This window comes from Varroa jacobsoni, unplaced genomic scaffold (assembly GCF_002532875.2).
Source record: "Varroa jacobsoni isolate VJ856 unplaced genomic scaffold, vjacob_1.0 scaffold_752, whole genome shotgun sequence".
Lineage (NCBI taxonomy): Eukaryota > Metazoa > Arthropoda > Arachnida > Mesostigmata > Varroidae > Varroa > Varroa jacobsoni.
Window position 1 is genome coordinate 397,722 of NW_019213654.1, and position 22,869 is coordinate 420,590.

General features: G+C 42.5%; 2 protein-coding genes across 4 annotated transcripts in view; both read right to left on the reverse strand.

Annotated features, from left to right (window-relative positions):
* LOC111263284 (uncharacterized) overlaps positions 1 to 19,546 on the reverse strand; it is a 30,446-nt gene extending 10,900 nt beyond the window's left edge. For 2 of the 3 annotated variants that reach the window (XM_086969520.1, XM_086969521.1), the window contains exons 1-2: positions 18,951 to 19,546; positions 10,184 to 10,314 (exon numbers count right to left, since the gene is read on the reverse strand). In XM_086969520.1, the coding sequence (XP_086825646.1) occupies positions 10,184 to 10,238 (55 nt within the window). In that variant the 5' untranslated portion in view covers positions 10,239 to 10,314; positions 18,951 to 19,546. Of the gene's footprint in view, positions 1 to 10,183; positions 10,315 to 17,084; positions 17,679 to 18,950 lie in introns of those variants that run through there. The other variant, XR_002682140.2, reaches the window with a different exon arrangement.
* The window catches only part of fra (neogenin protein frazzled), a 133,376-nt gene that overhangs the window by 72,373 nt on the left and 38,134 nt on the right, over positions 1 to 22,869 (reverse strand). The window lies entirely within an intron of this gene.

The following is a 22,869-nucleotide window of genomic DNA, read 5'->3' on the forward strand; positions in this document are numbered from 1 at the left end:
ATCGTGCGTGCATGCATGCACGTTCGCTTAGCAGGCAAGACCTAAGCAACCGACATTTGAGCAACATTTGTGGAGCAAGCAAATGGCCGAGAGCTAAAAGCGTGGGGCACTAAAATCGATAGAGCACGCTAACTCGACGCAGAGATGGGGCTCGAAAACGTAAGTAAGAAAGGCAGCCTAAAAACGACAAAGAAGGGAAACAATACATCTTCAGCCACAAAGTAAACATAAATATCATCTTGGCGACTGTCTACGGTCTGCTTGATAAGAATCACAGAAGGACGGCCTGCAAACACGCTAAACCTTTGTAAACTAAACACGAGTCCAAGATCGGGAAAGGTCATAGTCGCCCAATATCTCCCTTCAATTTAGACGGAAGAAGTAATATTAGGTAGCAATATGGCAGTCCAACAAATCACTCGCTGCAATGGATATACACAACCATCTAGATTTGAATGTATGCGCAACTATGCAGATTGTGCGACCATCCGCTTAATTCTATGAATGTATATAGGACGGGTCGCAATTTCAATGTGCATCTTAAGGTAATTTTTCTAAGCTAAGGACGAAGAAGATAAAAAGCCTTTTATATATAGTACACCTTTAGGGAAGCTCTCGTTTATTATATATATATATATATATATATATTGATCAATTAACATATATCGCTTGATCGAAATAACTAAATAGTTACCATTTACTTCTACCGATTTCAATACTTCAGGTTTTCTTTAACAGGCAATATTCTACGCGCCCTTAGATAAATAGAATTCAATAAATACACAAATCGGACAAAGACAGATTATACCACACATATTATATTAATTTTATTATTTCTTCTTATTAATAGATCGTCTCCTGGGTATTTTATGTACATCAAAATCATCTACGCGAGATGCGCTATAAACTTCAGAAGTCGTAAAACTCAAGACGTCAGACCGCGAAGAGTTTCAGCTCGTATTGATAAACCAATATATATGTATATATCGGCTTATCAATGCTAAGGCTGCATGCAATATATATATATATATATATCCTTGTACAGCCTTCGCCCGTTAAGTAAAAGTGTAAGACAACTCACACAGTTCCACACCTCTCGTCATTGACTAATCGATCGATTGGCATTAGAGGGGCTGGATATTTGTGGATATCCGATAAAGCCGAGAGCATTTAACCCGCCATCGTAAACATAACGGCCGCACGACCAACTGCGTCTAGGATGACAATGCCATGAAACTAGTCAACCTGCGAGTTGGTGGCCGTACACTCACATTTACTCGACGACGAGGTGATGAACGCTTCGAAGAATCACTCGCCTCATGCCTTCTCCTCGTAAGAGGCACCTCACCGGCTTTGTTTAGAGTAGAGCTTTTCGGCAATTTCTTACAGTAGGTTACATGGAACGGTATGCCAGAGCTTGTCAAGCTTAGCGGAGGTACACGTGAGTCCGAGCAGATACAAGGAAGGTAACAGCAAGTAAATTTTACAACATAGTTACGCTTAATCTATTTTTGAAACCCATATATCTATTCAATATCTAATTTATAATCCGCTATAAAAAAAATCTTCTCTAGGGAAAATAACAGGTAACAGCTATATGTATATACTCTAATAGCTTCTTCCGTAAGCATGGTTTGTTCATGCATAATTTTCATAGAGATATACATTTGTACATTAGATGATACATCAACACGGACGATGCTGCTTGCCACTTTGGTGTATGGAAGCACAAAAATGAGAAGCTTCAGCCATTCGTTTACAATCAACCTATTTAATATAATGCTCTAAGCGAATGAGCAGACTTTTCCTCCTTCAGGATAAAATACACTACGACTAACTCGATTTTCCGCACAAATTTTGCGAAAATTAACCCCAAGTGACCACTTTAAAGGGTCGTTTTAGGTCCCACAAACAGATAGACGGACATAGAATTTTAGTAATATCAAATAAGTAATATTGATACATAGACAAATGAGCTATGAAAAATCAACGAGCGCCATTATCGATATAATTTTTTTCCTAGCTCCCTAAACCTATTCCAGTTTTTACGTAAACTGAATCGCTATACGCCGTTTATTATTATCATTCGGGTACCTACGAAGTAATGTTACCTCCGAATTATCTTGCCCGCCTCATGTAATATTTTCAGATAATGGTATAGCGCATTTTATTCTAATCAATGGAAACGTCGATTATGTAATAACGCTGAATCGTCGTATAGAACAGTAGAGCTAGTATGGTTAGTCCCTAGACTCAGCGACCACATGAACTGTGAAGTGGGGCCCATGCTGAGTTGAAAGATACCACACGGACATACGTATACGGCTTTGTGAAAACCTCAGATCCCCATTTCGAAATAGAAACACCTGTTTCGAAATCGAGAAAGCTGGAACACGTAGTCCAGATTTTTTGCTTTCATCATGCCCTCAACGCCTCGCAGCGTTGAAAGCTCGTTTTGAAGAGCATGTTACATCTAAGCACCGCGATACAGTCAAGTAGCATATAGAGTCACGATTCAAGTCATCGGGTCACCGTGACCAGTAAAGTAAACATATGCATATAAAACTCCTTCAAGCACAACAATATACGTACTTGTTAACACAGCAAAGGCTTTCAACGCTATGGCGTAAGAAACGCGTAAAGCATGCGTGATAAAAAAACACCCCCACCATTTAATATATAGGTGTCTGATAAAAAGTCTTCCAACGCCTGTGCGATTGAGCCGGAGGCCTCTGGGGAATAGATTTATAAATGGCTCTAAAAAGGTTAAAATTCAGCGAAGCAAAATTGCGTTAGGCCACCTCCTATAAAAGCTTGCTCTCGTTAGACCAAAGGAAGCATGACTATCCCAGATAGTGGGATGCCCACTTAGCCGTTAGTCAGCTAAACCCACTGGGCTTCACAGATTGACTCCTAGCCGCCAATTCAATATGTCTATTCACTAACTGGCAAAAGATGAACCTGACTACAGGCAAAAATCTGTCCCGGAAGAACAAATCTTGGCAGTTATTATATGATGCGTTAAAAAATAGCCTATTCGTAAGGATTTAACGGTTTCAGCAAATAAATTTTTACAGTGAACTAAATTTGCCTGCGTACGTCGCTGTCATATATGTAGTGCGAATAAGCTAAGTTTTTTTTTTAAGATATGACCTATACTACTGAGGACTTTCTGGGTCCACATCGGTCTTAGTCAGTTTAAGATCTGTAAATCTCTAAGTCAAAAAAACTCAGTGATTTATTTATACAGTTTATTGTATGGTCGTTGTACTTCTTCGACTGAATCATTAATCAACTGCCATTGATTCGAACGTGGTGGTCTTTGACAATAGCGGATTTCGTCATTGGCAGCTTGCGCCTTGTATCACAAGGCACGCATCAGTGGGCTATCGTGACAAACAAACCATATTACGCTGTTACAAGGTATTTTAAAGCTCCTTTTGTTTGATTGAACTGGGCAGCCGTATAAATGATTACAATGAAGAAATACGGAAAACAAACTAAGAATGGTGGGACCTATAATACATATAGAATTCTAGCTGAATATTCACTAAACAAGCCCGCGCTGTCGTTCTTCGAGTTCGTAAACACTGTAGTTTTGCGTTGGTGACAGTTGTCAATAACGTTCTAAGAATAGTAAAACGTGATCATAGTTACCATCAGAGTTTCCCTCATAACTACGAGACTAGTGTGTCTTCGACATTCGACATTGTCACCGCGTCCAATGGAACACCTCAAAAGTATAGTACGTTGAACCTTTGATTTCTTCGGCAAGAGAAATGTGTGTCGATTAAGTCCAGTATCTGTTAGGGAAAGGACTGGATGACCGACATGTGTGACTGACGTCACAGAATTGTGACGAGTCATCGGCAAGCGTGAATCCCTAAACCCATTGTTGTACATCGATTTCGTTCAAACGCTGTGACGAACGAATTTCTTTATCAGTACATTACAAAGCACGAACTCGCCTTTACAGGGCATATCGAAATGTTAGCGTAGCTTGCTAGAGTGCATATTTTCGGAGCCTTTCTCAACTGGACAGTTTGGCCAGGGAGTGTTTTCCCAAATATAATGCTATAACACGAAAACGGGAGAGAACTTCCATCTTCGTTAAATAAACATCGAGGAGAAGTTCCACCTTTGCATTCTAAAACGACGCAAAAAATACATCTTTTGGTTGATAATGAAGTACGTAAAATCCTGAGGATTTATGCAAAAACCACCAAGTAATATTAATACGTTTATTTCGGTTTGTATAGAAGTTATTTAACACCAGATTAACACTATATATATATATATATATATATATAGTAACGTAAATATGTGAGTATATGAAATAGTAAAACCAAGCTGTCCTTCCAGATGTGCTTGTTCATACGTAATGTCGATTTACGTCGTCAGACTGTACTAATACCGTGTACTTACGGAATGTACATGTACCCACTAACAATAGTACTCCAAGTCCAGGCGGATGTTTCAGCAGCTAGACATTTTTAGGCTGCCAAGGTCGCCGCCGTCCTACGCTTTAGCTGTAATAGTGTTTCTATTTAGGTCAGTACTATGATGACATTTTCTCAAGTGGCACACTTAATCTGTATGGTGAATTCTATAAGACACGTATCATTTTTAAATGGTTGATAAACGAAAAATGTACCTATTGATACATTTCAGCATGCAAACGATTAACTTCTTAAGCCAGTCGTAAAACGATCTTAGAAAACTACCTAGATAGGTCTTCTCTCGAATGTATTTCTTATTTCATCGTTTTCATCCAAATGGCCAGTGAATACGAATCATTTCTATGTGACTGGAGCATTTCAAGCGTAGGGGACACCAAGGAAACCTCGATGCTAGAGGATCATTGTCACCTATCACGCAGAAGGAAACATTACTTATATGCCTTCTCATTCGGATCATATCAACAGGAACAGCATTCGTATCGCGGACGGCGTCACTGTCGCACGGGAGGTATTCGACAACTCAGAAATTACGACTACTACCTACCACTATAATAAGAAACATTTTGTCGTAAGAAGATTTTTTACGTGAGTCAATGAAAAATCAAAAGGTGACGTCGTAAGTAATTTGTGAGCGACATCAAACCGCGTTATTTCATCAAGATATTCAATAGGTTATTTAACAAAACAAATAGCATGCAGACTCGGTATACTGTAGTACTTCCGCTGACGAGCTAATTTGTAGCTAAATCAATATTGTTTTTCTAATTATGAAGTATGTAGTTTGCACTTTTTTAGCTCGGCTCTTTAAAAGTACATAGCTTCTTAATAGTTTTGCAGAATTTTGCTATAACTGTTATTTATTATAACGATGCCTTGTGTACGGCCAGCAAGATACTATGTACGAACATGCCAGTGTCAACCGCAGCGAAAGCATCAGAAGCAGGAATAATAGTACGAAACTGTTAAGTGGGGTAATGGGGGGGGGGGGCACAAATGCAATCATTTATGCACTTTTTGCCAATGCCTGAGAAAATGCGAGACGATGCAATGCGGTCGACTGTGACGCACTGAACTGCACCCGAATCGTGATAGCAAGGATACTCAATGGCGTGGCCCGCCCCGGGCCAATAGCAGACGCACAATTAGCCTGTTTTTTTTCGAAGGCTCAGTGGTGTGATGGGGGTGGCCAAGCGACGAAAGAGACTTGTGAGAGGCGCACAGCTTCAACTGGCCTATCTCTACTGACCGTCACAGAACGGGGACATCAACAGGCCAGGGGAGCAGAAGTTGGGGAGAAACATAACATGATGCTTAAGACAAAAACACGACGAGAGGAGAAGATGGAATCCGAAAGAGAGAAAACCACTTCGATAATTATACCGCAGTAGCTAGCAAAATGATATCGCCACCATTCGGAGCGGCTCTACTGCCTTATAAAACACAATAATTTAACCCGATAGCAAGCGGGTTACGCTCGCCCCTTATTGCCCCTTACACTCGAGAACGGAGACCTGAGGCTGGCAGCAAAGCGATGTTTTCAAGATGCAGGCCTCTTTTTTTTATGTGCACATAGATGTTCATTCATAGATACATCCAGATGTAAGCATTTCTAACGCGATGCTATTGGGCATCAACGGCGAGGAGATCATAATAAACAAATTTCACTTTGTGTCCATCGCTCGGTGTACTATGTCGTTTCTGCAATAGAAAGAAATCACAGGTCGTCACGGCAACGTTCCGCATCTACATCAAATGGAAAGCGATCCCTTTAAGGATCCCACTTCAATACTCCGAAAGTAGCGGATCGGCCTACCTAATAGGACATCGAACGGGCTCCGAAGCCAGCATTCGATGTTTGAAAGTTAAAACAACCATAAAATGCCTTTTGTGTGCCGTAATCGTCCCACCCGTCGAAACGCGAGACTGAGTGACTCTTTCAATTAACAGTCGGTCCATTGAGATGATTAAGCGTCTAAAAGATGGGAGGAGTGTACATTCCACGTGAGCTGGTTTGTTTTCGACTTATTAAGCTATCTGGAACTTTATGCGGACCTTGTAGTTTTATGATTCCAAACAGCCGTGGTCACTACAGAACGACATTTTCTAGTTTTCTCACAACTAGTAAATATATTAAATATATTAAATAATATTGGCTCGATCCGACTATTGCTTTCAACGACGGCATTGTTTCAGTTGGGCTTTGTTAATCAAACTGGAGAAATCACGTAATGTCTACGAAATGAATTATGATCGTTACGTGCACATAGAACATTTCTTTTTTTTACAGAACACCATGGAACTCGTATGGTTGAAGTGTTTCTGTGGTTAAGGAAAGGTAAAAGCGTTGTGCCCCGAGGCCGTCAAGTCAGTTGTTCATCGATAACGTATGCGTTGTCAGAGACAACGCATACGTTATCGATGATAAGCCACTGTACACAGTTTCCACTTTGAGGTACACAATTTTGAGTAAAAAGGGAAGGAGTTCCTAGGTATTTGCTCATAAGGAGCACATAAAGGCTATGTTACTAGTGCAGCTAGTTAATAGTGATTTAATTTTACAGGTACTGATTTAATTCCGAAGAACATTCGTGGCTCAAAGCGTAGAGTGTGGAGCTACGAAACAATCTGTTCTATTAATATTAGAGAAGATCTGACTTTTCACCAAATTATAATCTAACTAAGGCATAGCAAAAACAACACACTTCACAGTTTCTTGATAGAGAAGTTTGGCTAGACCTACATGTAGAAAGCTATCGCGCCCTTGGGAGCAGTGGCAAGTTAGTCATGTTAAGTCAAAGAACTACACGAGATTTTACTATTGCTATTATCGTTATCAGTGGGTGTATAGCCAGCCTGCTATCCGGCAAAGGAATGATCCCTAGTAGTAGCACATAAGCCACTGGCTACCGTGACAGTCGCCGGCGGTAACAGTAATATTAACAACGACAATCGAGTCCCCTCTGGAGAAGCACTTCCGTAATTAAACTGCCGCATCCGCGCGGCTCCCTCCTTGCTTACTTTCGTCCAAATCGCCTTCCTTCCTTCCTAACTCTACCTCCCGTCTTCCAAACCATCATCCAACAGTACCCAGGGTCGGACGCGTGTAGGTCAGATCGAGACTATGTTGGCAGCCGTTGCATAGCCATGAAACCGCTGAATGACCAGCGGCTGGCTGGCGCGCCTTCTCTACAACTAATAGCATTAAAATAGATACCACCCCAAAGTAGATCTCTGGGCGACCCGAGCTACTAGCGCAATATAGAGCTCGACTGCCAGCTCTCGTGCCTGGCTGTATTTGCCCCCCTCACAACGCCAACAATAAACAGCACTAACGCCACTCACTGGTTGTAGTCCAGTGCTATAATGCCTCACAGCGGGACACAGTACAGCACACTAAACTAAACCAAACGCGATTCAAGAACGCAGTACGAAAAGAGATAGAAATACCTCGACCCGCGCTCGGCACCAGCAATCGGAGACGATAATCGTCACGGAACAGAGAGCGACGACGCCAACGGCAGCATTGGCCTGCCTACGTGGCACTGTTTAGGCGATGTCCTATACTCACGAGTGCCAGACGGTAGGCACGTCGTATCGCGTTCGGACTACAGCGAACACATCGATAAGGAGGGCGCAGTCTTCGCTAGCGACGTCGACAACGACAGCAGTGCGCACTTACTGAGAAGCACGAAAGGCTCAGCTAGTAATCATATATTATATCCTCGATAGATACGGTTTCGTGCGTTATCATTCCGGTGACAAGATGACGCCGGTGATTACAATAGCGAAGGCAATGCCGCCAAATGTCCAACTGAAACAGGCAGCTAAGCCAGCACTAGAAGGAGCTGGAGCGGCAATCCCGCTGGCCGAAACTTCACCTCTGGCCTTACGTAACAACGACAATAGACTGTTGTTGTTGGTGTTGTGTGTACTACAATATCTGACTATTAGAATAATATTTTTTATATAGGTAGATAAAAAGCGCCGACGCCGGCCACGAAAATGAAGACCGTTCGAAAGGAACGTGTGTACATGTATATCGGTAGTGATGGTGCTATTTAAGCCTTGCAGCGGCGGCTGTGATGTCTGCACATCAGCACGCCGGGTGCCAGTTAGAGTGAGGTTGAATAGTCATTGTGCATATCACAACTGGCAGTCGTATGTACACGCACTGAGCTATTACGAACGTCGCAGCAATTCGCGTTTTATACAGCAGTAGCTGCTACTGCTGGAGCCACTATGGCCAGTGCTCTATACGATACCACTGTTAGCACTGCAACTATATGCGTCCCTATGCGCCGCTTGAAACGATAGTGGTTGGCAGCGCCCCATAATGGAGGGGAGTCGCGTTGGGGCGTAATTTCGTCAAGATTTATTACCTTCTAGTTTGGGTATGCTGGTTTTCAAGCTAGCGACCAGGCCATTGCTGCTAGCTAAGTGCTATAAAATTATTAATTGGAACATACACATACGAACGGACAAACATACACCCAAGCTGACGTTAACGTCATGACCTGGTACTAACTTAGGAAGCGACCCAACGCTTTCTACCCACAGGATATGACACCTCATCCTATGTTATTGCTACCTTAAATTTAGACTGAATGTCCGCTCTCTTCAGCTGCAATCTGTTTTCCTTTGCGCAATCCTAACCAGTTGCAAACAGGTTAAGCTTTATCGTGCTATATATCTGCTACGTGCTACCGCTTGCGAAGAAACAAATGGGACTTAAACTTTTCGAGCGATGCATTAAACTAATAGCGGAACGTCGCGGCATGAAGTTAACAAGTAGAGGGCAAATTGTCATCAACGCTATTGGTGTTCTAAAGTTCAAGTCAATAAACAATACGTGTTGGTGCCGCTACCAATATACCAGAACTTCCTTTGCGCCTCCATCAAAAATAGTAAACAAACGCAAACAGAAAGTGATTGGCGATTATAACATGTAATATAGATTATAAGTTAGAGGAACAGGAGGTGACTAACGCTGCAAAACGTTGGCCTGACTTTTGCGTTTCTTTTTTTTTTTCAAAAGTAACATCGAAGTCTACCAGCTAGAAATTAATTTGATGATGTCAACGTCGTATAATAAAACAACAACACAGATAGGAACACGTTTCTGAATATCAAAAGATGTGTACATTATTAACTTAAATAACTTATTTTACTGATTTCCTCTATCGTATTGACATTAAGTTCTCTTAGAGGTATTACTCGGACACTTCCGGACTGCCTTTTTAATGATCGATTTTTAGTTGCGAAGTAAAGTTGGAAGTTTAAAAACATCGTAGATACTTATAACCACCTGGATCTAATATTCCCATATACTGAGGAGCCGAATAATCACGCATCATACACAATTCGCATGAAAAATTAACTTCGGACGCAACTTATAAACCTTGCCAAATGCCACTTTGTATAGTTTAGAACTCAACTAGTGGCCAGTTACAGGTTTAATAGGCCGTAAGCTACAAAAAAAAAACAGAGCGCGAATGATGTTGCCCGTTAGTAGACCTGCCGAGTAATTTGTTGTGCTCAAAAGAAGTGCTTTCGTTTTTATGGAACCGTCATGCAAGCACTGTTACGTACTATTTACGAACTTATCTATCAATTGACGGATTTGTTATGACAACGTTGCCAAAATTAATAAAAAAAAAGATCAAAGGTACATATAAACACGTAAGTAGTCGATATGCACCGGCGTATATTAGCGTTTACAGCACCTGAGAGCAATAAATGCACCGAGAACATTTGTATCGGGACAATTGAGAGATTCATCCGGTGTTTCCTAGGGCATTACTTAGGTTCGGATTACCCTTATCACCAGAACAGTACGACTATAGGACTTCCTTACCTGCAAAGTCAAGCAAATACATAACAGTTAAGATAATCTCAGTCTTAATCAGAATTGTACAGTTTGTGTTCGTATACTTTATATTATCCCTACCATATATAAACTTCCCTTTTACACATTTACTTCACATACGCACTCACACGGTGTGTACGCATTGTAAAGAGCTCTTTTTTCTTCTAACTATAAGTAAATATTTTAATCCAACGGTTTGTCGGTGGCTTAAAAAAGCTTCTGAAGCTCACTTCTGAAATATCTATTGTAAGTGGCGTATGTCTCACCTAGTTGGAAATACGGGTCCCGCGTCTATCGTTTAATCATAATTAAAACGCAATAATGTTTAAGAATTGATATTCTCGCACATCCAGTTGTGTTTGCGAAACCTTAGTCTCTCTCTCTCTCTCTCTCTCTCTCTCTTTCTATATTATCTATATATTTCTATATATATATAAATTTAATTGTTATATATATATATATATATAACAATTAAATTTGTTCCGCTCGGCAAGGTTTCACTTTATATAATGGCGATGTGTCGACGGCAGTTTTGCGCATGCTTTCCATCCATCCCACAGGCCAAGATGGCCTAGTTCAATATCGTTAGCCACAGTCAAGTCCTCCCCTGGTTACTTAAGCCTTGAGTTACTTGAGCTATTATGGTTGACGGCGAAGCGCAGACTTAGGGTACATGAAATTATCCCTCTAAAGTCAAACCAAAAATTCGTCGCCGGAGACTATTCAGCTTCTTGTTACCGTATCTGGATTTGCAATAAACTGTATCGACACGTTATAGGAGACAAGTCTGATAACGAGTTTCTATATTCAGCGCTGCTTAAGCTACCATACTGTTTCGCCCTTAGTCTTTTCCACTGCTTCTTGCTTGTTCGGTACACCACCAAAACGAGGCACCCGACTTTCTATATTAGTCTCCGCTCGGGGCACACCCCCGTCCATTTCCTCCCCTCATCAGCGTTCTCGTAACGCCTAACATTGCCCCTCTCGTCTTCCTAATACTCTCCGCTTCTCGCTATGTTCGGCCATCCTTCAACGTTCTTGCCAATGTTATGTGGCAGCAGCGGCGGCGACGGTTGTTATCACATTAAGATAAAGCGACCAGCCAACGAACCAGACGGCCCTTGTAACATCCACAGGCCTACAGACGCCCTGGCACATGGATGGTCCCCAGTCCTTTCTCACTTGCGTGCGAGGGCCGCGTCACCAACAGCATGGCGTCGACATCAAAGGACTTCTTCTCTTGAAAGCTTCTGCCAGCAACTCTCAACAAACGTAGAGAAGAAGGCCAACAGAGAGGGGAAAGCGATCCATACTAGCAGCCTTCATCAACGCCCTCGCATACTGCCATCAAGGAGATCATAGAGATGGTATTATAAGAGCACCGCCGCGATAGACAAAAGACAGATCCTGCTACCGCTCCACCCACAACACCACTAAGACTATCGCAATCTTGCTGTCTAGGGTTTGTTAAGATGATTACGGTAGCCTGTATAAAGTGTCAGTTCCCGACAACGGTAGCATACAACGTGTTGAGATACCTATAAGCATGTTGCGATTGGCCTAAAACCGAGATTGCTGAAATACGACTGATGCCTTGCATCAACAGAATGATAGGCAAGGACACTCCAGAACCACCCAGTTAATGTGGGTTAATTAAACAAAGCAGCCTAAAGTGCTATGTCCTTAGACCGGTTGGGCTCGAAAAGAAGAGCTGGCCAGAGATCAGACTATACAGTACCGGTGCGGGCCACTTTATATACTCGTATCTAGGAAGAGAAATCGAGCAAGGTGGAACTAATGGCCCACCCTCCAAACCCAAATACGTTGGCGCAAGATCAGCTCTTTCAAGATAGAGCCCCACCGAAACAAACGATGAACCGGGCATAACAGATATTATGGACCGTCGCAAACACAGCGAATGCCTCTATTTGCGGTCCTTCCTTTCCGTTTAGCTGCCCACTGATAAGTGCTAGTTCGAGTATTTCAACATAGCAATTTCTGGAAAATCAAAGTTAAATCACGTCCAACCATCTAAACAGCATGACCCTGCATACCATGTCTACATTCTAGTCAGCTTTCCCCTGACTGCTGTTACCATCATCAGTGACTGAGTAGTTCCAGATGATACCTTTATATTGATATATCCGTCTGGTAGTGAGGCTGGCAAAAAGCTGGTCCTCTCTGTTTACAAGACCGAATTTCCTTCGAAGTTTTTGATCTCTGTACCTGGCGGCCAAGCAGCAGGCTTTCTTCCACCGATTCGCTGGGAAGGGCGATTCTCTGCGCAGGCCACACCGCTCTTCACTCTCTACTGCTCTCTTTGCCATTCTCGCCGTCATCGCAACGCTGATGGTGGAGATCCACAACGTTATTGTCGTTGTCATCATCATCGTCGTCGTCGATGGGGTCGTTGTCGTCGTGGTCTAGCATACGCGTCTATTACTTCTCTCTTTGTCGGAACAACCCTGAAGTCGGTGGGGTGGGTTAGAGGCTTGTCTGTCATAGCTGGTCCGCGGTTTTTCAGACTTGGGCGCCCTAACTAGAAAGGATGGTAGAGTCCCAAACCCAAGCACACACACGTATATCATATGAGAGGAGGTAGACGGCCAGACGCCCCTCATCAACCATCATTTTCCTCACCTCAGTCCGTCCCAGCAACCTATTAGCTTTCCACGCGCTTCGGCATCACTGTTCAGTCTTATAAACGCATCGTCCAGCTTTTCTGCCTAACCGTCAGACAGGTCCAATCTACTAGCAACCCTACTAAAGTCAATGGCTGAAATGATTTAGGGCCCAAAAGCATCGCATCGTCACTACCATTGCTGCAGTAGAAGCGGCCGCCATACGTGTACATCGTTTACTGTGCTTATGAGCAGCGTGGAGCAGCGAAGTCAAAGAAGTCACTTGGTCTCTCTTCTTCTCTCGTTTTGACACGGTACCGGTCAGGTGAGTTTGCAGTTTGCGTGGCGCACCAACAGGGCTGGTTGGTGGACCTTGTGCTCGCTCATAGCTTCGGCTAGTCACTCAGAAATGTACGTGTATGTGCGCGTGAAATGCGAGGGAGACCAGCCGCCGTTGCCTCATACTCAGTGACGCATGTACACGCTGCTAGTCTCTATGTGTGTAGGTCGTAGAGGAGAACAGGAGTGAAGGGTGCTGTTGGGTCGGTGCGGGAGGGACGAAGCTGAGGTGACTAGGTAAGGAGCTTAGCGAGTGGAATATTGAAATTCCTCCTCAATTTCCCGCGTCGCCATGGCGGGCCCTTGTGCTGGTGCTACACTCACCTGCAGCGTCGTCGTGGTCGTCCAGCAAAGTATTCGCTGGTTCAACTTCATGTGCCGCTCAGTTTCCCGTCAAACGAGGCCAGTGCCGGCAGCTGCCGGTTGTGGCCCCACTGCAACCTACCTCGGCATCAGCTTCTGCCTCAGTGCACCAATCAAGCCCAACTACGAGTGCACCTCTTTCCGCCAGCAATAGCCCGTTTTTCTCTGTGCCCAACCCCTTTTCATACTTCGCCCGTTTCCAATTGCAAAAACTACGCCAAACGTTCCTTCTCCTTTTGCTGTCGCCTTGCTCGTTCACTCGTTTGTCTACTAAGTACGTGAGGAAGGCGCCGTAACGGAGGCGAACGAGACGACGACGTACTGTTGGTCTCCTTCTTTGGTTCCTCAGTTCTGTCGTTCCTTCAGAGTATTCGATGCTACCAACGAACAGCGTACAGAGCGCGCGCATACCTACCTTTCGTCATCTTGGTTTCTGCGTCGCCCGATTGGTCCGTGCGTCCGCCGACCGGGCGTGCACAAAACACCCACTCTTTCAAGACGAAGCGGGACCCAACCCAGCTCTGACAAAACAGACCATTTCGTTATGCTTCTACACCTTCGGAGTTTGTCCAATCCGTTCGTTCCTCATTTTGCCGTACCGTTTTGATACTGGTCATGGGACCATAACCGGCCCTCCAGCCCAGAAAAAGAGAGGACGGGAGAGAAAGAGGTCAAACGCTTGCTAGCACTTGCAGGAAAGGAGGAGTTCGAGCGCTGGTTGAATCGATGCAAAACAGAGTCCGGGCCGATCTTAGGGATTCTGATTATTAAAATGTTCTCCTTTGCCTATAAATCCCGTCCTGCACAAATAGTGTGGGTAGCATGGACGCAGTAGGGGAACGGTCTAGGCGATTATTGAAATGCCAACATAAATATTATAGGGAGGCGGATAGCGGCAAAGGCCATCTAGCTGAAACGAATGATCTTGTCTCCGTTTGTTCGATATTTTTATATAACGCAATTACTTTTGCGTATTTTGTATAACAATATGATATATAATGTTATCCCAATTGCATGCAGTGTAACATGGGTCAAATAAAAGTCTGAATTTACGCGTTCAAAGTGCTACTCAGTGGGTAAATTTAGCTCTGGCTCAGTTGCGCTAACTTACCTTTGTGGCTCAAATTGCAAAGATAATTCTGCTCAAAAATGAATGAGTCCTTTGCGCCACTATATGATCGGTTGTGACTTATGTTTATTTTGGCAAAAAGAACTGGGCTTCTGCCATATCATTACAATTTCATAACAACCTAATGCAGTCTAAGGTTTTCTGGTGGACTTGGATGAGTCTATGTATTAAACGTCATGCGATTTCTTCCGAACAGAAGAACGAGCATGCAGTATGTAGGCTTTACCTAAAAAATTGAATAAATTACTCAAACATTGTGCAAAGGTTGCCGCTCGGCTCCACGAGTACATTCAGGAAATATAAAGAAGATTGCGCGAGTCTGTGCGACGCAAGAGCCTAGAATTGTCGCACGCTAAGTCCTGAGTCCTTCATCATGACAGTGCGTCGATCCATACCCATTCACTATTCATCATTCAGAAGTGTTAGCAAACAAACTCGATGTGTGTGATGCTCCAAACCCCGTATTCACCCGAACTGGTCCGCCGCGACTGGTTCCTATTTCCAAAACTTCTTTAGTTTTGGGCGTGAAGTTTGAAGGACTAATGCGTTTCGACACAAAAAGGGAAGAAAAAGGAACATTGCTGAGCGACGTCATCGACGATCAATGACGAAAGATGTTTTAAGGATAAAGAAAAAAGACGGCAGTATTAGGATGCATTGGGTCGTGGTAGAGATTACTTCGAAGGTGACAACTTGAATAGAGATGGTGAAATAAATACTTATCAATCAAGCATAAACGAAAAGAATAAAGAAGTATGCTGGGCAAGAGAATACATAATGGCCAGGCCCCAGTGCTACAATACAGATAAGCATTTTGCTCTCACCAGATACTGGGATGGGAAGAAACCCTGTTTCATGGAGAGAATAGTGGTAGTGGTTATCACTGTTGTTAGCGGTAGTAGAAATATGTAACGGCAGAGGAGCGGCACCGATCATCGTCCATAATAGAAACCAAGCGGAAAATATTTAGTAGGTGGAGTTTTTAGGTGAATGTCACCCCAATCCAGTAGCAACTGACAGGTCCTTCGTCCGCGTTGTTCGACAATATTTATTCTCGTCAAATGTTCTGTTTCTCTGAGAGAGAGAATCGCATTAAGTCCTGCTGAGCTAGCTCTGACCACGGCGTTGTCTAACACGCCAATATCTATGAATAGTCGCAGGGACACAGCACTCTACGATGGCTGCCCGTCTATCTCGTCGCGCCCCGTTTTGCATACCCCAATAACCAGTGTGAACGGAATAAAAGCCGAGTTTTTTTTTTGGTAGTCGAAATGGTCAATAAGACAAGCTCTTACTCTCCTTTCCGTCCCGCTGAATCCTATATACCATGACGACACGGTGGTTTTGTATGCTAAGGCTAAATAAATCATTACGAACATCTTTATCTAGAACGTATTATCAGAATGTGCAGTAAAATGTTCGTGACAATGCCGTCTAATCATCTAGATACATGAATACAAGATTCTTCCCCCAAGTGACGACCGGATTTTATTCAGTTTTGCCTGAGATCTCAAGCCCTATTTTGTATCGTTCAAATTGAAAATGGTCATGATGTGCCAATCATTTCGTCTTTCCACCTTAGTTATTGACCGAAGAATCAAAATAGTCGTCCGCTCGAATTGGCCTTCCAATATGATCATACAGCGTGGTGATGGCAGAAACAGGAATTTAATAAAATGAAGCTTCTATTTAATACATAGGGCAAGAAATATTAATGATCGTTTTGTCCGCAATGTGTATTTCTGAGTGGCTATACTTTTTAAGTTTGTGCCCTTCAGTGCATCGACTAAGCTAAATATCCAGCAATACTGCCCTATGCAGGATCCCTCTCGAACGAAACACTGGGACAGTTGTGAGACACATGGCTACAGGGTATCACTTTACACTGTGTCTGCTTTCGTTAGGTACGAATTGCCCTTATTAGGCGAATTATTGAAAATCCCTCTTTTTTTTTTTAGCCAGATATATCTCATGACAATATAGGGAGCATTGTTTATTAGCCGTACGATCGTTTCTCAATTTCTGGCATCCATTCAAAGATCTAATTATCATCGGTCGCAATGTAAACCTGTAGACGTTCAGATATTGCACAGCCAATGTTTCTGCAAAGTAGGCCCAAACAGTAGCTGTCTGTTACAGTGGCTCTAGAGTCGATGGTGCTATACGCCATCAACAGCTTCACTCGCTTCCTTGCCTAGTAAATTTAGCTCATAAGCTGAATCCTTGAACAAAAAAAAGTAAATTCTATTGTTGGACAAACATGAACAACGCCTGATTAAATACTAATGAAACTGACAATTCCCAAGTAAAGGCATGCAAAGTATTTATTGTCTGAGCCGGCAGATTTTTTTTCGTAAAGGTACTATTTTGTGTCGTCGATATACACATATTCCAATTATTGTAATAAGTTATTGCATACGTATCTCTAAAGGAGGACATTTGCTTAGCTTTCTGGTCAGCAGAAATTACTATTACCGTACAGTATCCATAATAGTCGAACATCAAAGGTATTTCTTAGCCAAGTAAAAGGCGGACTTATACTCGCTCCGCTGCTCAGCGCGGATCTCCTCTCTGGCTCTGTTTAATTCGTATGCGAAACAACGAGTAATAACTTATATTTGAGTAGATATTATGTATAATATAACATACTAGCTACTATATTCCATAGTATATGCAACGTATTAGCTAGTGAGTGTACAAGACTGGTACGTTCGTATGGTTAGTAACGTTTTAAACTCGGCGCCATAAAAGAATTGCTTAATCTTTAGCAGGTAAGTGTCATCGTAGAGTTCAAGCGCAATAGTGTGCCCTAATATTCCAGCCACTAAAAGAGTTTGTTGTCATAGGGAGCGTCAGGTGGCACAGAAGGAATTCCTAGAATAGTCCGTTGATTAGTAACCCTAAAAGAATAGAAAAAAAACAACCGTTTTAAGTAAGCCTCTCGGCTAACAATACGCAAAAGCTAGCGCATATGTTTTATGTTATAAGACCAATACCTAGCATGTTCTAAATTGATTCCCTTCTAGTAGGAAATTTAGGTCTTTTAACACAATTTCGCTAGCTTATCTACACAATACACTAGACCCGTGGGACAGTCCGTAGTGGCAATACGTATGAATTTAAGTGCCTTCGCGCTAACGAGAACTACAGCAACATTTTATTGTTACATAACAATATTCTCGTTACGAGGCATTATATAGGTTGTTACCATTTTTGCTACATAATGTTCGTACAATAAAGGTTTATATACACAGTTATGTAATGACAAAATAAAAGTCCTGCAATACGCTAGGCTCAAGGTCTGCGTGTAGTTGAAACGAGGTCTAGCTCGTTTCATTTTCATCGACCTTCTACAGAAAGGTTTCTATCTAAAATTGGAGACATGGAGTAAATGAACAGAAGGATAGAGGCGGATCTCAATTTCAGCACCTGTATCTAACAAACTTCTCTGTTCTTGTCTTTCGAAAAAAGAACGAAAGCCTGTTTAAGAAGAGGACAATGGTACGACCTAGCTCAGTAGTACATCAGTCAACCCACAGGTAGCGTTAAAAACAAAATCAGACTGTGGTACCTATCGATCTTAAACTTAGCCCTAAAGTCATACCAGCCAAATACTGCTGATAGAAGTAACAGTAGACACTCTGTCTGTTGATAGGTTTACCATTCGCATGGGTTCTGTATAGCACTTGTCAGCCTCTTTAGTTTATTGTTCTTAAAAATCGTCTCCACTACAAGCCGATTCCCAGATTATCATCATACAAACTGCGAGTTGCATCAGTTGAGTCAAAAAATCTATTTCTATCAACGAAATCAATATAACTTAGCTAGAAAACATGTTCATATGTTTAAATAAAGGTATATCGGAGTCCGCGATAGACTTCGTCCGCACGTAACAGACCTAACACCACAAGCCTGTACGTGATAAATGGCTTTTTTTTTGCAAAACAATATTATTACATTAACTCTAGATAACCATGAAAACAACGTAGGGATATATTTGTATTTTCAAAGAGATATATCTGAAATTTGGATATGTCCACACAGATATATGAAATATATATGTGATATGGACCATAAACAAGTAGACAGTATCAATCTGCAAATACGGCAGCCTGTATTTGCAGTAGAAAACCGATCATTTGCGAATATATTAAATTACGTAGTATACACACTGAGAAAGGAGCACTTGAAAAATCCTCACGCACGTCACTTCCATTGAAGGCTTGATTCATGCTACTCCATTCCCTTCGTTCCATTGGCACTCATCGAATTTACACCTCAGTCACATATCCCATTTGACGCATCAGGACTCTGTTCGGTGAACAACAGCCTGATGCGCCATTCATCGTCGTTCCTATGCCAATGATAGGGAACCCCATCAGCTGACTCTAACGATGAATCATCTGACCTTACAGACGCTTCTTTAGTGGCATACGGTATGCAGATATCTGTGAGTGTTGGCAGCAGCTCGGCGACTTCATATTGCTCGCCCTGTTGTTTATAAACGAATTCATATCGAAAATTATTTAGGCTTTATACATTTTGGAAGTGTAGGCTACGACCTGAATGTCGCTACCAAGCATAACTTACAAAGTGCAATGCGTGATTACTGTCGATCGGTAATTACCGCAATTACTGATACAAGGTCTCTAGCTTATTAAACTAATTCCGATCAAAGAGTGTAAAAAACGCCTATATGGGCGATGCCGGTGATTGAAGATTTGACCAAAAAAGCATGACAAAGCTACTTGAGGACAACATTTCTTGATCTTTCGCTCTTGTGGCGCGGTAGTTTGAATAGTCAAATCCTAGACTGCTAGGCCTAGACGCTAAAGGTTGCTTGTTGAAATTCGTAATCAAGGGACAAGAAGGCATCTGTAGCCGGAGCTAACTATGATATGAAGGATCAGTACTGGTATACTAGAAAATCAATTATATGGTTTAAAGCTGTCGACAGTTTTAGATTATATCTTCAATGTAGTGGGTGTAGGCACGGTACGTTCGATACAGATAGTCCCATCTGGCGTACCGTAGATCCAACACTGCGCCCTCGTAATCACACGGTACCGACTAAATATTCAACTTTTTCGTATTTCTATTATTAATCAGCTCTTCATTGATCGTATTTATCTGTGTAACGGCTGGCCATCCTACTGTTTATTATACGATATATATGGCAAACTTGAGAGTATGCTTACCCTAAGTGGTTTTCTTAGATCTTCAGAGTTTTCCCGCTAACATTGCCCCATGCATTCACATATAGAGTGCACGCGACACCTACGGCTATTCTATTGGCACATTAGAGCATTCCATTAGAGGGCGAGAAGACTTCCGACTGCTCAGCAGATGTAGCAATCTAGTAGTAGGTATGCGTAATCTTACCATCCGGTGGCAGTATAACTGTGTCCTCCCTCTACCTCGCAATCAGTCCGCTGAACGTTATCTAGCTTGCATATTGAGCACTGGTCATATGTTTTGCCGTTCCTAGATGCAACTTTCCTGTGTATGTATGTATGTATGTATGTGCGAAATGCTTCAGGTGAATCGACACCGTCATTGCATTGCCTAGGCATTGATTGCTTGCGAGCTGTCGGTAAGGAAGCAGTGGAAACACTGGGGTGAGACATTGGGGTAAACGGGGAACGAACCCCAACTCTGCCAGACATAGAAAGAGAGATAGACATATCTTTTCCTTCACCCGCAACACCCAGTGGCTCCGCTTGCACATTCGGGCCTCGACAGAGTGTCGTCTGAGTTTTGAAGATTGTGAGGCAGCGATATTATTACTAGGGTAATACAGATCGAATGATTTGCATCAGGTACACATACTTTTTTACTATAAGTTATCACTCAGCGAAGCTCATCATGTTGATAACTTAGAAATTTATTATGCCCTATACATATGTTTATGTACAAAAATATATTGTGTCAGCTTCTTATATTTATAAGTTTGTAGGCACTAGAAGAGCAAATGCTACACAAATGAGGGCCATGCAACAGGATTAAGGACCATTGACACGTGAAGACTTTGTGACACTGTCCACCATCATCGAGTTCTATCCGTAAGTATTCGATAGCAACAAGTGCACACGATTTGAAACGACACTTGTTATTAGGCATTCCGAACGAAATATTCATCCGCAGAAAACTCTTTTTGAAGGAAAAGTATATCTTAAAACGAGGGAAGACTGCAAACTACAAGTAACTGTTAGGTCTATTTGCCCGTTTTAGCCTTACACGAAGACTAAATTCCAACCCTGGAGGTGGAGTATGCTGAGTAAATCGCTCAAAACATTCGACGTAATGATCCAGTTCATCTCTGTTTCGCTCGGCGGACGGGAATGGACCAACAGTCCTCAGTATTCGACCAACAAGTATTTTCAAAGCCAGTATTTGGGCGTCTGTCTGCCTTGTTTGTATATATACTGGTGAGCAAGCGTGCCTTGTTTTACAGTTAACCCAGAGAAACGGTCGACGACATGATATGGACAGAAAAAAATAGAGGACATAACACTCACCCGAAAGAAGCCACGCGAAAGCGGCCGAGAAGGACGCTCGAGAGAATCCGCAATCTCACAAGAGACAAATCCTTCTTGTTTCCCCCATCGAGTTTGGACCAACCGCCAAACAGGACAATGCGACCGTCCGCAACGAGGCTCAACGCGCACATGATCCCAAATGCTGTATACTCCCGTGCGGAGAAGTTGTACACAGTGACAAAATTCACTGAAAATAAGCCATGTTGCTGTTTCGTCTTGCCTTAAGACCTTGAGCTTATCAAAATATGTTGCATACATCCAGCTATGTTTATTAGGAATACTTTTATATGACCACCTAACGTAGACTTGAGTAAAAAATGCAAGGTAATTACTATGAGCCTTTTTATGAAGTTGGGTCTGTACAAAAAGCTACCGGAATAGACGAAGGACTTTGCGACTTCGTCCAGACGTAAATACATCTTCCAATATATCACCTGTATATAATGTATAAATGAATATTTTCATAGAACTATCATTCCGGTCGCACGATTTCCTGCAAATTGAACATTTGAATTTCATTTGAGATATTACAGCACACCAATTTGCTCACTATCGATGAACATTTGAAAACATCGACAACTCAGCCTATTTAATGAGATAATATTATGGTGATCAAATTATGCTACTCTATTCTTGTAATGGTCAATAACATATGTATTTTGTTATTTTAAAGGCAATGTTTGGTGCGGTCCAACGTACAGCTTGGGTCAAGCAGGATACTCGTATCCAAAAAAACGCTGTGGTATTAAACCTAACCTAGTGGTTTTTGACACTAGCTGTTTTGACGGCTAGATTGTGCCAATCTGTCATTCTTTTTTTCTACCTTTACAGCAGTCGATACAAACTGCAGCCGATCAGCGCTATCGGCACCAGGCACTATTGGACGACACGAATGCGACCACTGCTTTGCCACTGCCGTCGTGGCCATTGCATCCCTAATAACAAACTTCCACTAAATTACTCAGCGCAAACGAAAGAAAGAGCAGACACACATCCATAAAGCCGCACAGGCAAACTCTCTCCGAATCTTCATAACCTCCGCAGCAATCTCTAGCCTCCTTGGACCGCGCTTAGTACGCCCTGATCTATCATAGCTTCTCAATCGCAAGTTACATCCCTGCGGAACGGTATGCAACTAAGCAGGTCTTCTTACAACACATATAACACTGTCGAGTTTTTGCCTCATGTTCAAACTCGATTTGACGCGAGGGTAGCAGGCTCTTACTGGAAGAGTTAGCAGTCTTCCTATAAACAAGCGCCTTATAGAGAGCAGATGTAGTCGCTGCCATTACTAGAGATGCAACAACTGTTTAATGTATAACAACTACGCAAGACTCAGATTCCTGTTCATCCGCCTGAGCTTGGGCGTAATTCGCGCTACATTGAGGAGTAGTCATGAAACAAGTCAGTAAGCAGGCAGGCGTCGTAGTTCTTCTTCTTTTTCTCAGTCAGCTTTTCTTGTGTACACTTCTACTTCCCTTATTTTCCTCGCACCCCCATCTTTGTTCAGAAGCAAAAAAACAGGAACGGGGAGAAAGGGTCAGAATTAAAT